The sequence below is a fragment of the Rhinoraja longicauda genome, chromosome 37 (assembly GCF_053455715.1).
Source record: "Rhinoraja longicauda isolate Sanriku21f chromosome 37, sRhiLon1.1, whole genome shotgun sequence".
NCBI lineage: Eukaryota > Metazoa > Chordata > Chondrichthyes > Rajiformes > Arhynchobatidae > Rhinoraja > Rhinoraja longicauda.
Genome location: NC_135989.1, coordinates 10,009,115 through 10,022,250, shown reverse-complemented (window position 1 = coordinate 10,022,250; position 13,136 = coordinate 10,009,115). Strand labels below are relative to the sequence as shown.

The 13,136-nt window shown below is 47.8% G+C and overlaps 1 protein-coding gene across 1 annotated transcript in view; it reads right to left on the bottom strand.

Moving 5' to 3' along the window:
- Positions 1–3,333: 3,333 nt before the first annotated feature.
- Positions 3,334–13,136, bottom strand: part of LOC144610705 (uncharacterized) — a 197,394-nt gene continuing 187,591 nt past the window's right edge. Inside the window, 3 exon segments of the mRNA XM_078429606.1 lie at positions 3,334–8,454; positions 9,424–9,521; positions 11,997–12,144. Coding sequence (XP_078285732.1) covers positions 7,135–8,454; positions 9,424–9,521; positions 11,997–12,144 — 1,566 coding nt within the window. The 3' untranslated portion in view covers positions 3,334–7,134.

The following is a 13,136-nucleotide window of genomic DNA, read 5'->3' as shown; positions in this document are numbered from 1 at the left end:
ACCCCTAAATAATCTTATACGTTTCTGACAGTAACATTTTAGAAAGCCTTACAGCAAAATAAAAAGCTGCAAATATTGGAAAACTGATCTAAAATGTGAAAAATTCTGAAATTATCTAAATCCAACCATAAGAAAAGACGTGGACAGTGTGGACCTAAAACTGCTGTGATCATCCTGCATCAGGATGGAAGATTGGGACTCTGCCCTGGCATGATGAAACGTCACCCATTCCTTCTCGCCAGAAATGCTGCCTGTCCCGCTGAGTTTCTCCAGCATTTTGTGTCTATCCTGAATGCTGATTAGGCCACACTCATTGCCCCAAAGGAAGAAGTACTTTAGCTGTCGATGGACAGCCGGTTTCATGCTTGTGTCAAATGCGTACTGACAATCAACGTTAAGAAGGTAGACACAAAATGCTGGAGTAACTCAGCGGGTCAGGCAGCATCTCAGGAGAGAAGGAATGGGTGCCGTTTCGGTCGAGACCCTTCTTAAGACTGATGTCAGGGGAGGGGGCGGGACAAAGATAGGATGTAGTTGGAGACAGGACAGTGGGAGAACTGGGAAGGGGGAGGGGAAAGAGATGGACAGAGGAACTATCTGAAGTTGGAGAAGTCAGTGTTCATACCGCTGGGGTGTAAACTGCCCAAGCGAAATATGAGATGCTGTTCCTCCAATTTGCACTGGGCCTCACTATGACAATGGAGGAGGCCCATAACCGAAGACTGGGAGTGGGAGGGGGAGTTGAAGTGCTGAGCTACCGGGAGATCAGGTTGGTTAAGGCGGACTGAGCGACGGTGTTGAGCGAAACGATCGCCGAGCCTGCGTTTGGTCTCGCCGATGTAGAGAACGTGACTGATCTATTCATGTGTTGGAAAGGCAGCAATTACCTTCAGGAGGCTAACCAAGAAGAACAGGAAATTCAACCCTTTGCATTGTTACTGGATCTGTTTTATCATTGTCGCATCTATTGAGACCACAGTACATGTGTATACGTGGCAATAATAAAACAAAACTAATAACAATGTGGCACAGAAAGTCTTTCTCCTTACATCGACGGATGCAGGATGATCAGAGCAGTTTTATTTTGCTGTAAGGTTTTCTAAAATGTTACTGTCAGAACAGTAAAATCAAGAGTTTTACATTTTACGGTAAAATTATAAAAGTTAAATCCTTTGTATTATTGCGTCAATACCCGGGCATATGTCTAAACCACAATGAGTAGGAAGGAACTACAGATAGATAGATGCTGGTTTAAACCGGAGATAGATACAAAATGCTAGAGTAACTCAGCGGGTCAGGCAGCATCTCCGGAGAGAAGGGATAGGTGGTGGCTCAGCACTTCAACTCCCCCTCCCACTCCCAGTCTGACCTTCGGTTATGGGCCTCCTCCATTGTCAGAGTGAGGCCCAGTGCAAATTGGAGGAACAGCATCTCATATTTCACTTGGGCAGTTTACACCTCAGCGGTATGAACATTGACTTCTCTAACTTCAGATAGTTCCTCTGTCCCTCTCTTTCCTCTCCCCCTTCCCAGTTCTCCCACTGTCTTCCTGTCTCCCACTACATCCTATCCTACCTCATTGCGGACTTGGGACTTGCGTGACACCATGATTGCTGTAATGCTATCATCTGCAGACACAGAAGGAATGTATCTTCGCACCAGAAGTGATGAGAAGCTTTTCAATCTAGCAAGGTTGAAAGCCAAGACACGGGCGGGAACTGCGGTTTATAAGGGAATTCCTCTACGTTGATGTGTAGGGAGGAACTGCAGATGCTGGTTTACACTGAAGATAAGACACAGAATGCTGGAGTAACTCAGCAGGGCAGGCAGCAGGAAAGGGAGACGTTTGGGGTCGAGACACGTCTTCAGACTGAGAGTCAGTGGAGCGGGAGACTCAAGATATGGAAAGATAAGGTGTGAAAACAACAGATCAAAGCAGACGGTGGTCGGGGAAATGTAGAATGGTTTTCATTTTATAGAAATTACGCTGCCTGTCCCGGGGAGTTTCTCCAGCATATTGTGTCTATCTATCTTCAGTGCAAACCAGCATCTGCAGTTCCTTCCTACACAAAGCTCGACGGACAATTTACAATATTTACCGATGCCAATTAACCTACAAACTGTACGCCTTTGGAATGTGGCAGGAAACCTGAGCGCCCGGAAGAAACCCACTCGGTCACAGGGAGAACGTACAAACTCCGTAGACAGCACCCATGGTCAGGATCGAACCCGGGTCTCTGGCGCTGCGAGGCAGCAACTCTACCACTGCGCCACCGTGATGCCCAAGACTTGTCGCATTGCTTTCCAAAGGAAATATTCCCCAATTTTCCCCAGCAGATGATACTAAGCTGGGGGGTAGTGTGAATTGTGAGGAAGATGCAATAAGGCTGCAGGGTGACTTGGACTGGTTGTGTGAGTGGGCGGATACATGGCAGATGCAGTTTAATGTAGATAAGTGTGAGGTTATTCACTTTGGAAGTAAGAATAGAAAGGCAGATTATTATCTGAATGGTGTCAAGTTAGGAGGAGGGGGAGTTCAACGAGATCTGGGTGTCCTAGTGCATCAGTCAATGAAAGGAAGCATGCAGGTACAGCAGGCAGTGAAGAAAGCCAATGGAATGTTGGCCTTCGTAACAAGAGGAGTTGAGTACAGGAGCAAAGAGGTCCTTCTACAGTTGTACCGGGCCCTGGTGAGACCGCACCTGGAGTACTTTGTGCAGTTTTGGTCTCCAAATTTGAGGAAGGATATTCTTGCTATGGAGGGCGTGCAGCGTAGGTTCACTAGGTTAATTCCCGGAATGGCGGGACTGTCGTATGTTGAAAGGCTGGAGCGATTCGGCTTGTATACACTGGAATTTAGAAGGATGAGGGGGGATCTTATTGAAACATATAAGATAATTAGGGGATTGGACACATTAGAGGCAGGAAACATGTTCCCAATGTTGGGGGAGTCCAGAACAAGGGGCCACAGTTTAAGAATAAGGGGTAGGCCATTTAGAACGGAGATGAGGAAGAACTTTTTCAGTCAGAGAGTGGTGAAGGTGTGGAATTCTCTGCCTCAGAAGGCAGTGGAGGCTAGTTCGTTGGATGCTTTCAAGAGAGAGCTGGATAGAGCTCTTAAGGATAGCGGAGTGAGGGGGTATGGGGAGAAGGCAGGAACGGGGTACTGATTGAGAGTGATCAGCCATGATCGCATTGAATGGCGGTGCTGACTCGAAGGGCTGAATGGCCTACTCCTGCACCTATTGTCTATTGTCTATTGTCTATTCCCTCCATGCGTGTTTTCATTGCAAACAAAGTACTTGAGAGCCACAAAGTGTAGTTTTCCACAGCTTTATTTGGAAGTATATTCACCTCACAACCTGTACTTCTTGCATACAAAAGATGTGACTTAAAATACTTTTCTGTACAGATTAAAGCTACATTTTTTTGTAAAAAGTCTTGAAGTATTATAAAATACCTAGAAAATCCTTCTAAGAATAAACTGCCAAATACATTGGCTGTGTTTCTGTGTGACATTTGACTAATAGGAAATAGAATTTTGTTTGAGTACATAAAACATTTCAACAATTAACAAAGTATTTTCGAAATGAGTAAATGATTTTTTTTGTTCTTCAGTTTGATTTATTTACAGTCTTTTTCTTTAAAAAAAATCAGTTAATGCTATAAATGTACACTCTACTGTTTTGAGTTGTATTTTCTGACCAAGAATATTGAGAAAAAATATATAAAATATATATATAGGTCCTTCATAATTTCAGTTCCTCTGGAAGAATATAACCCAGCTGTCTGATGCTCCTCTCACTGTTATAGTTGCTTTGCAAGAATTAAATAGAGAATCTACGCGAGTTTGAATTGGCATTACCTAGTCCATTCCACCCATGAAAGAGATAGGGGAAGTGAAACCAAGAGAACCATCATCTCTCATTCTCAACACTATGCCTGATCTCTGCATGCCCCTTGTCTTCCAGGGCTTCCCATCGCTACCTGTTGCCTTCCAGACATGCATCTCTCTCCCCTGCCATGCCTGGCCTGGTCTCCCCACCCCATTCATCCGCTCCACACTCTGCCATATTTAGCATGGAGAAGTCACAGCATGGAGACAGGCCCTTCGGCCCACGCCGACCATCGATCGCCCGTTCACACTAGTTCGATGTTATCCCGCTTTCTCATCCACACTAAGGGGCAATTGAGGAGAGGCCAATTAACCTGCAAACGTGCACGTCTTTGGGCTGTGGGAGAAAATCGTGCAAAGGAGAATGTGCAAACTCCACACTGACAGCACCCAAGGTCAGGATGGAACCCATGTTTCCGGTGCCGTGAGCCAGCAGCTCTAACAGCCACGCCACTGTGCTGCTATATGAAACTAATTTCCTTCTCTTGGTCATGCCTTCCCCAACTCCAACTGTCCAGGCCTAACTTTCGTGACCAAGAAATATTGGACATAAAAAAATTGTCCCTATCCTCTCCTTCAAGGTCACGTGTTGGCAGTCAATTAACCTTTATTTAATAATAGGGCAAACCACTTAAAGTATTATGCCCTCCATGTCTAGAATAGGAACCTGCCCTAGGGTGGGCATGACACCTCTCCTGTACTGTTGTGCCCACAATTAGGCCCAGAACCACATTTGGGGATGGAGAGCTTTACCCAATGAGGCCAAGACTTGACATGAAGTCAGAGGAAGTGGAGGGAAGCCTTACCCTTTTTCTGTTCTGTACTCTTCCATGTTCTCATCTCTCCCACTCCACACCATCTCAAGCCCATTGATTTGAAAGCACGGTGTTCAGATTCAAGGGAGATGCAAGGAAGTGAAGATGCTGGAATCATGCGTCGAACGCAAAGTGCTGGAGTAACTCGGCAGGTCAGGCAGCATCTCTGGAGGTTTCGATCCAAACTTAATCCAATTTGTCTTTCATCCCGTCGAGTCTTTTTGGATCAATTCTTCCCTGCGTTGGCTTTCTCTCTCTGGGTCATGAAAGGGTGTCCCTGGTGTAAAGCCCCTTGTTTTGTAGCAGCTGCCAAAGGTGGCCGCAGAATGAAGCCAAGAAATGCCTCCCCCATTCTGGGATCATGGAGAAATTAGCAACGGTTTTACTCTGGATGTCCAATAGCCCTCTAAATTAAGTTAGAAATAAGCCAACACAATCCACCCAAATTCACCTCCCTGCATCACATTTGCCTTGTTCTCTTACTCGTGTGCCCTTAAATGTGTGCCCAGACACATTTTGAGAAGTCTACACAGCTTGATGTGAACCAGGGACATATTGACTCTGGGTGTGAAAGATGCAGGGTACAGACTTGAAACCAAATCCTGGTTGTTAACCGCTAGTTGATCCTCCCTATCTTACTTAGATCAGGACTCTTGCCTTGCCACTGGTTCTGCTGGATAATTAGCAGTGGGGAATCTTCTAGCGACAAGGAATATTCAGGCATTGTGCTAAAATCACACATCACGTACTGAACAAATCTCCAGAAGACCGGATGCAAAAGGGATTACAAAGTTTCTAAACCAAGGCAGTGTGGCTGGTATGATTCCAATCAAATAATCCCCGTATGATTGTGATTTGAAGCCAAATCTCAGACTTGTCAGACTCACTACCACAAAGAAGAGCCATGTTAGCTACTCGGTTTCAGCAGTAGAAGGGCAATATCAAGCTAAACCTCCCGCAGATAATTAAAATGGACATAAACTGTGAAGTCACCCTTCCTTAACATAGGTTGAAGTCACTCTTCTTTAAATGTGCATTAGGTAATCATTAATTCATTATCTTGACATATTGAGTATGGGTCACGTGGAGTGGTCTGATGTGATTGGAAAACTACAGAGATTATATACTGGCCAAATGACAAACTCTATGGTCCCTCTACTGAGGAAGCCTTAAACTGGGTTGGCTTTTGAGAACGAGGTTTGTGCTTCCAATCTGGCTTCCCAACTGCAAAAGTGTAGATTTTGGACCCCAGCGAAAGTTCCTGATAATGGACAATACAAAATAAAATAACAGTGTTCCTCTGAAAGAGTTAAATAATTGTACAATAATACTTGGCAGCATAGCAAGTTGCAAAGGCAGTAAGTTTTTAAAATGTTTTATACTGGGCGAAAGAACAGGACTTCGGGAAAATAAGTCGCATTTAAAAAAATACTCAATAATTATATATATTGAAATGGCAGAGTGTCCTTGGCTGAGGCTATGGTGCTTTAGACACAAACCTCAGGGACTTTTACAGGCAGTTAAATCACAATGCTTACAGTTCACTGGAGAGCTTCCATAGCACATTGTGGAGTTCCATGGGCAAAGGAACTGGATCTACGATTACAGGTTAGTTGTGTGACACGGGCTTCTCCTGCTTCTGGAAAGACAGTCGTGCCAGAGTCTTCTTGCCCAAGCTGTTCCAAGGCAACTACTCGTTCCCCCAGTGGGATTTGGCAGCCAAGGATGATCGCCTGGGGGAAAACGAGAGCACGGAGATGGCTCTGGAGAGTCTGGCATTAGTAATGTCAGTGGGCAGGAAAGGCCGAGGGAGCCCAGCAGCAGAGTGGGGCAGGGTGGTGGGGAGAGAGGGTTTGTCGGTTTGGGGCAACGGTCAAGGCTTTTTTGACTCTCGCCGGGAGTGATAAGAAATGTAACAGGCTGCACTTGCAAACTGCTCCTTCCCCCCCTCGACCCCCTCCTTTGATTCAGTAGCTTCAGCAGGCAGTGAGGCCGAAATCCTCCCGTCTCGGAAATGTGTTTTTTAAAAAAGAAAGAACGAATTTCAAAAGGCGATTGCTGTTGGGAGATCCCTCCAGTGAAGCCGATTGCCGTTGGAGATCCCTCCAGTGAAGGCGATTGCCGTTTGGAGATCCCTCCAGTGAAGGCGATTGCCGTTGGAGATCCCTCCAGTGAAGGCGATTGCCGTTGGAGATCCCTCCAGTGAAGGCGATTGCCGTTGGAGATCCCTCCAGTGAAGCCGATTGCCATTGGAGATCCCTCCAGTGTCCACTGCAGAACTAGCCTCTTCCCGGCCGTGTCTCTTTGTCGTTAATGAGAGGAGAAATTGCAAGAGGAAAGCCAACAGCAGCCCAGGGTCCTAACATCCTATAGATCCTTTCCTTTCGAGACAAAAGAAGAAGAAAGAGAACAGAACGAGGAGTTTTATGCAAAAACCTGCATTTTGGTTACTTGGTCAGCCATGTGTTGCATTTGGGGCTGGTGTCCCATGATGGTGGGGCTGGGGGTAGAGTCTGACCAGTCGGACATGGAGTGGGGAGATGGGCTGGACCACTGTTCTGGTGACTCTGGTGAGGGTGTTAGGTAGGGGTGCTCGTTCTTCATGTGGAGGTAATGTTTGGGTGCACTGTCGCGGCCTGCCGTGTAGCCGTGCTTGGAGGCGGGAGGCAGGTAGTCCTCCGTGCTGGGGTTGCTGTGCTGTTTGAAGAAGGCCGGCACGGGGGCTGGGGCCGGCGGTGCTTCCTGCGGTTGGCCGGCCTGGTTGCAGCGGTCCGGTATCCGGCCCATCTCGTTCCTCAGCATGCCCTGCTGGGCGCTGCCCACGCCGGGGGCCGGAGGGAGGCACCTGGGCTGCCCGCTGGCAGCGTGCTCCGCCGGGTTCTGCAACTTGACGGGGCTGGGCTGGCCGGCGATCAGCTGCTGCCGGTGGGCCTGCAGCGCCAGGCCCTGGCGCATGGTCCCCTGCGAGGAGGCGGGCTGCTGCACGGCACCGGGCATCCGGGGCGGCCACTCGAAGGGCACGGCGGTGATGGGGCTGACCATGCCCACGTTGAGACCCAGACTGCCGGCATTCAGGAGGCAGTTGGCCTGGCCGGCCATGGACAGGCGCGGCTGCATGCGGCTCATGGACAAGATGGCGGCGTTCTGGCCCGCCAGCTCACCCAGGTCTCCCAGCCTGGCCAAGGACACGGTGAAGGGACCCTCCAGGATGCCGTTGACTGGCGTCCCAGCCAGCACTGACAAGGAGCCGGCAGGATGCAGGATCCCCGAGGAGGTCATGACCGGGGAGGTGGGGTTGGCCATGTAGGCATGCGGTGAATCCAAGGAGTCCACAGGAGATAAGGTGATGGAGCTCTCCATCAGAGAGGCCTGGCAGTCCAAACTCAGCTTCTTGTTCCTCGCCTTCGCCTCCTTCATCTCCTTGGCCATGTTGCCGGAAGCCAGGTTCTTGGCGCTGGGCCTCCGGGCTTTCTTCCCTTGGGGAGTCTGCTTGAGGTTGCCCATGTAGCCGTTGGGCGGGCACATGAGGGGGGACATGGTGTGGCCGCCGTGGCCCTGGGGGCTGCGCACGGCGTTGTACTCGTCCAGGAGCTGGACGATGTCGTGGTGCATGCGCTCCTGCGCAATGTCCCGGGGCAGCCGGTCCATGTGGTCCGTGATATCCCGGTTGGCAAAGTGGTCCAGCAGCATCTTGGCCGCCTCGAAGCTTCCCTCTCGGGCAGCCAGGAAGAGTGGCGTCTCCTCCTGAAACACAGGCGGAGAGGAGAGCTCAATGTACTGAGAGTTCACACTGTGTACAGGACAATAGCAGCAAGAAAGGAGTTAATATTGAAGACCAAGGAAAGAGTCAGGGGGAGGGATACTAGAGACATGGAAGGGTACAGAGACAATGTAAGTTGTGAATACACCGATCAGCCAAAACATGTGTGTGTGTGTTTGATTTTACATATGAAAAAAAGATCAGTGTGTAAACTCACATATACATACACCAATCAGCCAAAACATTATGACCACTGACAGGTAAAGTGAACAACATTGATTATCATGTTACAATGGCACCTGTCAAGGGGTGGGATATATTAGGCAGCAAGTGAACAGTCAGTTCTTGAAGTTGGTGTTGGATGGAGGAGAAATGGGCAGGAGTAAAGACCTGAGCGACTTTGACAAGGGGCATATATATAAGAAAATAACTGCAGATGCTGATACAAATCGAAGGTATTTATTCACAAAATGCTGGAGTAACTCAGGAGGTCAGGCAGCATCTCAGGAGAGAAGGAATGGGCGACGTTTCGGGTCGAGACCCTTCTTCAGACTGGGCAAATTGTTCTGGCCAGACGACTTGGTCAGAGCATCTCTGAGACGGCAAGGCTTGTGGGGTGCTCCCGGTCAGCAGTGGTGAGTACCAACTGACAGTGGTCCGAGGAGGGACAAAGCACAAACCAGCGACAGACAGGGTGTTGGGTGCCCAAGGCTCATCGATGCGCGAGGGCAACGGAGGCTGTCCGTCTGGTCCGAAGGTCTACTGTGGCACGAGTCACAGAAAATGTTAATGGTGGTCACGGGAGGAATGTGTCACAATACACAGTGCATCGCACCCTGCTGCGTATGGGGCTGCACACGGAGGACCAGCAGCATATTAGGCAGGTGGTCATAATGTTTTGGCTGATTGGTGTATAGTGTTATAGCCCCAAGAGAAGAATGTCCCGGCCCTACCTTGCCATCTTGCATGTCTTTGTTGGCTCCGTTCTTCAGCAAGACCAGGGTGGCGTCGACATTGTTCACAGCTGCAGCCCAATGTAATGCTGATTTACCTAAACGCCCGGGGACAGAAGCAGAGTTAATGGTCCAGGAAGGAACCGCAGCTGCTGCTTTAAAACAAAGATAAGCACAAGATGCTGCAGTAACTCGGTGGGACAGGCAGCATCTCCGGAGAGAAGGGATGGGCGATGCTTCGGGTCGACACCCTTCTTCAGAAACGTCACCCATTCTCTCTCTCCAGGGATGCTGCCTGTCCCGCTGAGTTACTCCAGCATTTTGTGCCTTAATTAGAGTTGATGGTCCATTCGCCTCAGAACCACAGCAATCCCCCGATTAGTCAGAAGGTCCTTTACAGGAGGAGAATGTGTGCAAAGTTCTCCCCCAACACGTCTCCCCACTAACTTATATCAAGGGATATGGGGAGAAAGCAGGAACGGGGTAGTGATTTTGGATGATCAGCCATGATCTTATTGAATGGCTCGAAGGGCCGAATGGCCTACTCCTGCACCTGTATTCTATGTTTCTATCTTGGTCCTCATTCAAGATTCAAGTGCGTGAGTCTGGTTCATCCTCCACCTCTGAACTGGCTGGCTTGATTTTGAAGTGCTCACCCCCATGTTCCAACCCCTCTGGCTCTGCTCCACACCACACTGCACCACCTTTGTCCGGAAACAATCCAAGCCACTCCCGTCTCCCCAGTTCTCTGATGATCCATGATATTCCCCACTCTGACACTTGTGACTGCGCCTTTAACCAAGCAGATCCAAGAGTCAGGAGTTACCCTCGTATCCCACTGCCTCTCCTTCATTTCTCCAAACCTGCTACTTTGACCTTGTCATTTAGTCCCCACTCCTAGTACCTCCAGAAGTGGCTTGGTTTTAACCAAAGATAATAGAGCAGGTAATAGACCACTCGACCCTAAAACCCGTAGTATGTCACGGCGCCATCTTAGTCGGCAGAAACTTGCAGAAACATTTTAAAAGAAAAATAACAAAAATCTGTGAATTGATAGATGAGATATATTCTGCATTTTAATGGTATCATCACACATACTGTTCCCCCAAAACACTGATTACACTGCGAGAGGCGGGTTTTGCTTACTAAAATGGCGGACGTTCCGCTCCTTTGCGCACTACACTTCAGTAGAGGCGATTTCAACAGAGTGGTTCATCTTGCTCCTCTAGTATCTTTGGTTTTGACTTGTAACACCCCTGCAGGTGGTGCAACCAGTCGAGCCGCTATCTCAAAGCAAACCAAGGTTCACACCTGACCTCAGGAATGCTGGCTGTGTGGAGTTTGCACGGTCTCCCTGCAACCACGGGTGCCGTGATTTCCTCTCTCTCATTCCAAAGAAGTGTGGATTGATAGGTTAATTGCCAATTGTAAATTGTCACCAGAGTGCCAGTTAAGTAGACGGGAATGAGGAGAGAATAAAACATGGATTCACGCAAGCTTCATGTGGGGATTTAGTGGCTGGCTCGGACTTGGTGGATTGAAGGAAGTTTTTGTGTCTCTCTGTTGAGACGGTGAGTTCAATGGACATTTTTTTCTGACTCTGTATGAAGCACCTTGACACATTTCGAATAGGACAAGGCCACAAGGGGGCAGCACTGGAGTTGCTGCCATACAGCACCAGAGACCCATGTTTGTTCTTGCCCACGGGTGCTGTCTGTACAGAGTTTGCACGTTCTCCCCGTGACCTGCATGGATTTTCTCCGGGTGCTTTGGTTTCCTCTCACTCTCCAAAGACGCACAGATTAGTAGGCTGAATGGCTTGGTAAAATTGTACATTGTTCCTAGTGCGTGTAGGATAGTGTTAGTGTACAGGGATCACTGGTCGGTGTGGACACGGTGGGCCAAAGGGCCTCTTTCCCTAAACTAAAAACTGAACGTTTAGTTTTAGGCTCTATTAGGAAGATGAGGAGGAGTTTCTTTACTCAGAGGGTGGTGAATCTGTGGAATTCATTGCCACAGACGGCTGTGGAGGCCAAGTCAGTGGCTATTTTTAAGGCAGAGGTTGATCGATACTTGATTAGTGCGTGTGTCAGGGGTTATGGGGAGAAGGCAGGAGAATGGAGATTAGGAGGGAGAGATAGATCAGCCATGATTGAATGGCGGAGTAGACTTGATGGTCCGAATGGCCTAATTATGCGCCTATGACTCATGAACGTATACATATCACTCATGGACTTATGCTGTGTTTTTTGAAATTATATTTTGTTAAGTATTAAGGGTAGGCACAATAAGCTTTGGCTTCTGCCTACAACTTTTTTTTCGGTCAGAAAATATCATGTGAGATTATATTGTTTTATTTTTGATACAATGATTTTGCACTATTTAACTTTCACGGTCAATCTGTTGTATTGTGTTGACCGGGAAATAAATAAATAAATATATATTTTTTAAAAGAGATCTTAAACTTATAAATTAATTTAATTGTAAGTGATTAATAGTAAAGACTATTTGACCAGTAGAGTGTGGATGATGGTTTGGGCGGATGCGTTGGTGGAAGATGGTCTCCAGTTTACCTATCTCATCAACAGCGTTGACATCAGCATGGCACGCGATTAGTTCTTCCACCATTCCCTCCACAGCAAGCCGGGCGGCCAGAATCAGGGCGGTGGAGCCGTCAACCATACGCGCATCTAGGTCCGTAGCTCGATTTCTTATCAATATCTGACATAAAAGAGAACGGACATCAACATTTGTACATTGCTAAAAGCAAATATGAATAAATAACTTATAACTTGGACCTCATTGGACCCCGGGAAGGATGGTGGAGGCTTTGGAAAGGATGCAGAAGAGGTTTACCACAATACTGTGTAGAAGGGAACTGCACACCAAAGGTAGACACAAAATGCCAGAGTAACTCAGCGGCTCAGGCTGCATATTCAGGACTAACCCAGAAGCATCAAGTATCACTTGGAGCATCTTTCCATGTTACCTGAAAGACTCCTTGCTCATATTACAATGACTACTTGATAGCGTTAAAGACTAGCCCAGGAGTAGCAGTATCACCATTCTGCTTGGCGTCTTTCTATGTTGCCTGAAAGACTCCTTGCTATTGATCCATGCTAATATTAAGGGCTAACCCAGGAGCATCAACTATGCTCCCACTTCGGACATCTTCCCATGTTGCCTGAAAGGATCCTGGCTGATATGAAGGACTAACAAGGAACACCAACCAATTCCAGTGTTACTGCTTTGCTTGGCATCTTTACATGTTATCTGGAAGACTATGTATGTATGTATATGTTTGTGTATGTATATGTATATGTGTGTGTAGATGAGATAAAGTTTGTGAACAAGGGGTCACAGTTTAAGGATAAGGGGGAAGTCTTTTAGGACCGAGATGAGAACGTTTTTTTTCACACAAAGAGTGGTGAATCTGTGGAATTCTCTGCCACAGAAGGTAGTTGAGGCCAGTTCATTGGCTATATTTAAGAGGGAGTGAGATGTGGCCCTTGTGGCTAAAGGGATCAGGGGGTATGGAGAGAATGCAGGTACGGGATACTGAGTTGGATGATCAGCCATGATCATATTGAATGGGTGTTGCATTGCTTGTCAGGGAGGATGTCACAGCAGTGCTTTGGCAGGACAGACTAGAAGGCTCGATTAGGGAGGCTGTTTGGGTGGAACTCAGAAATGAGAAAGGTTTAGCAACACTT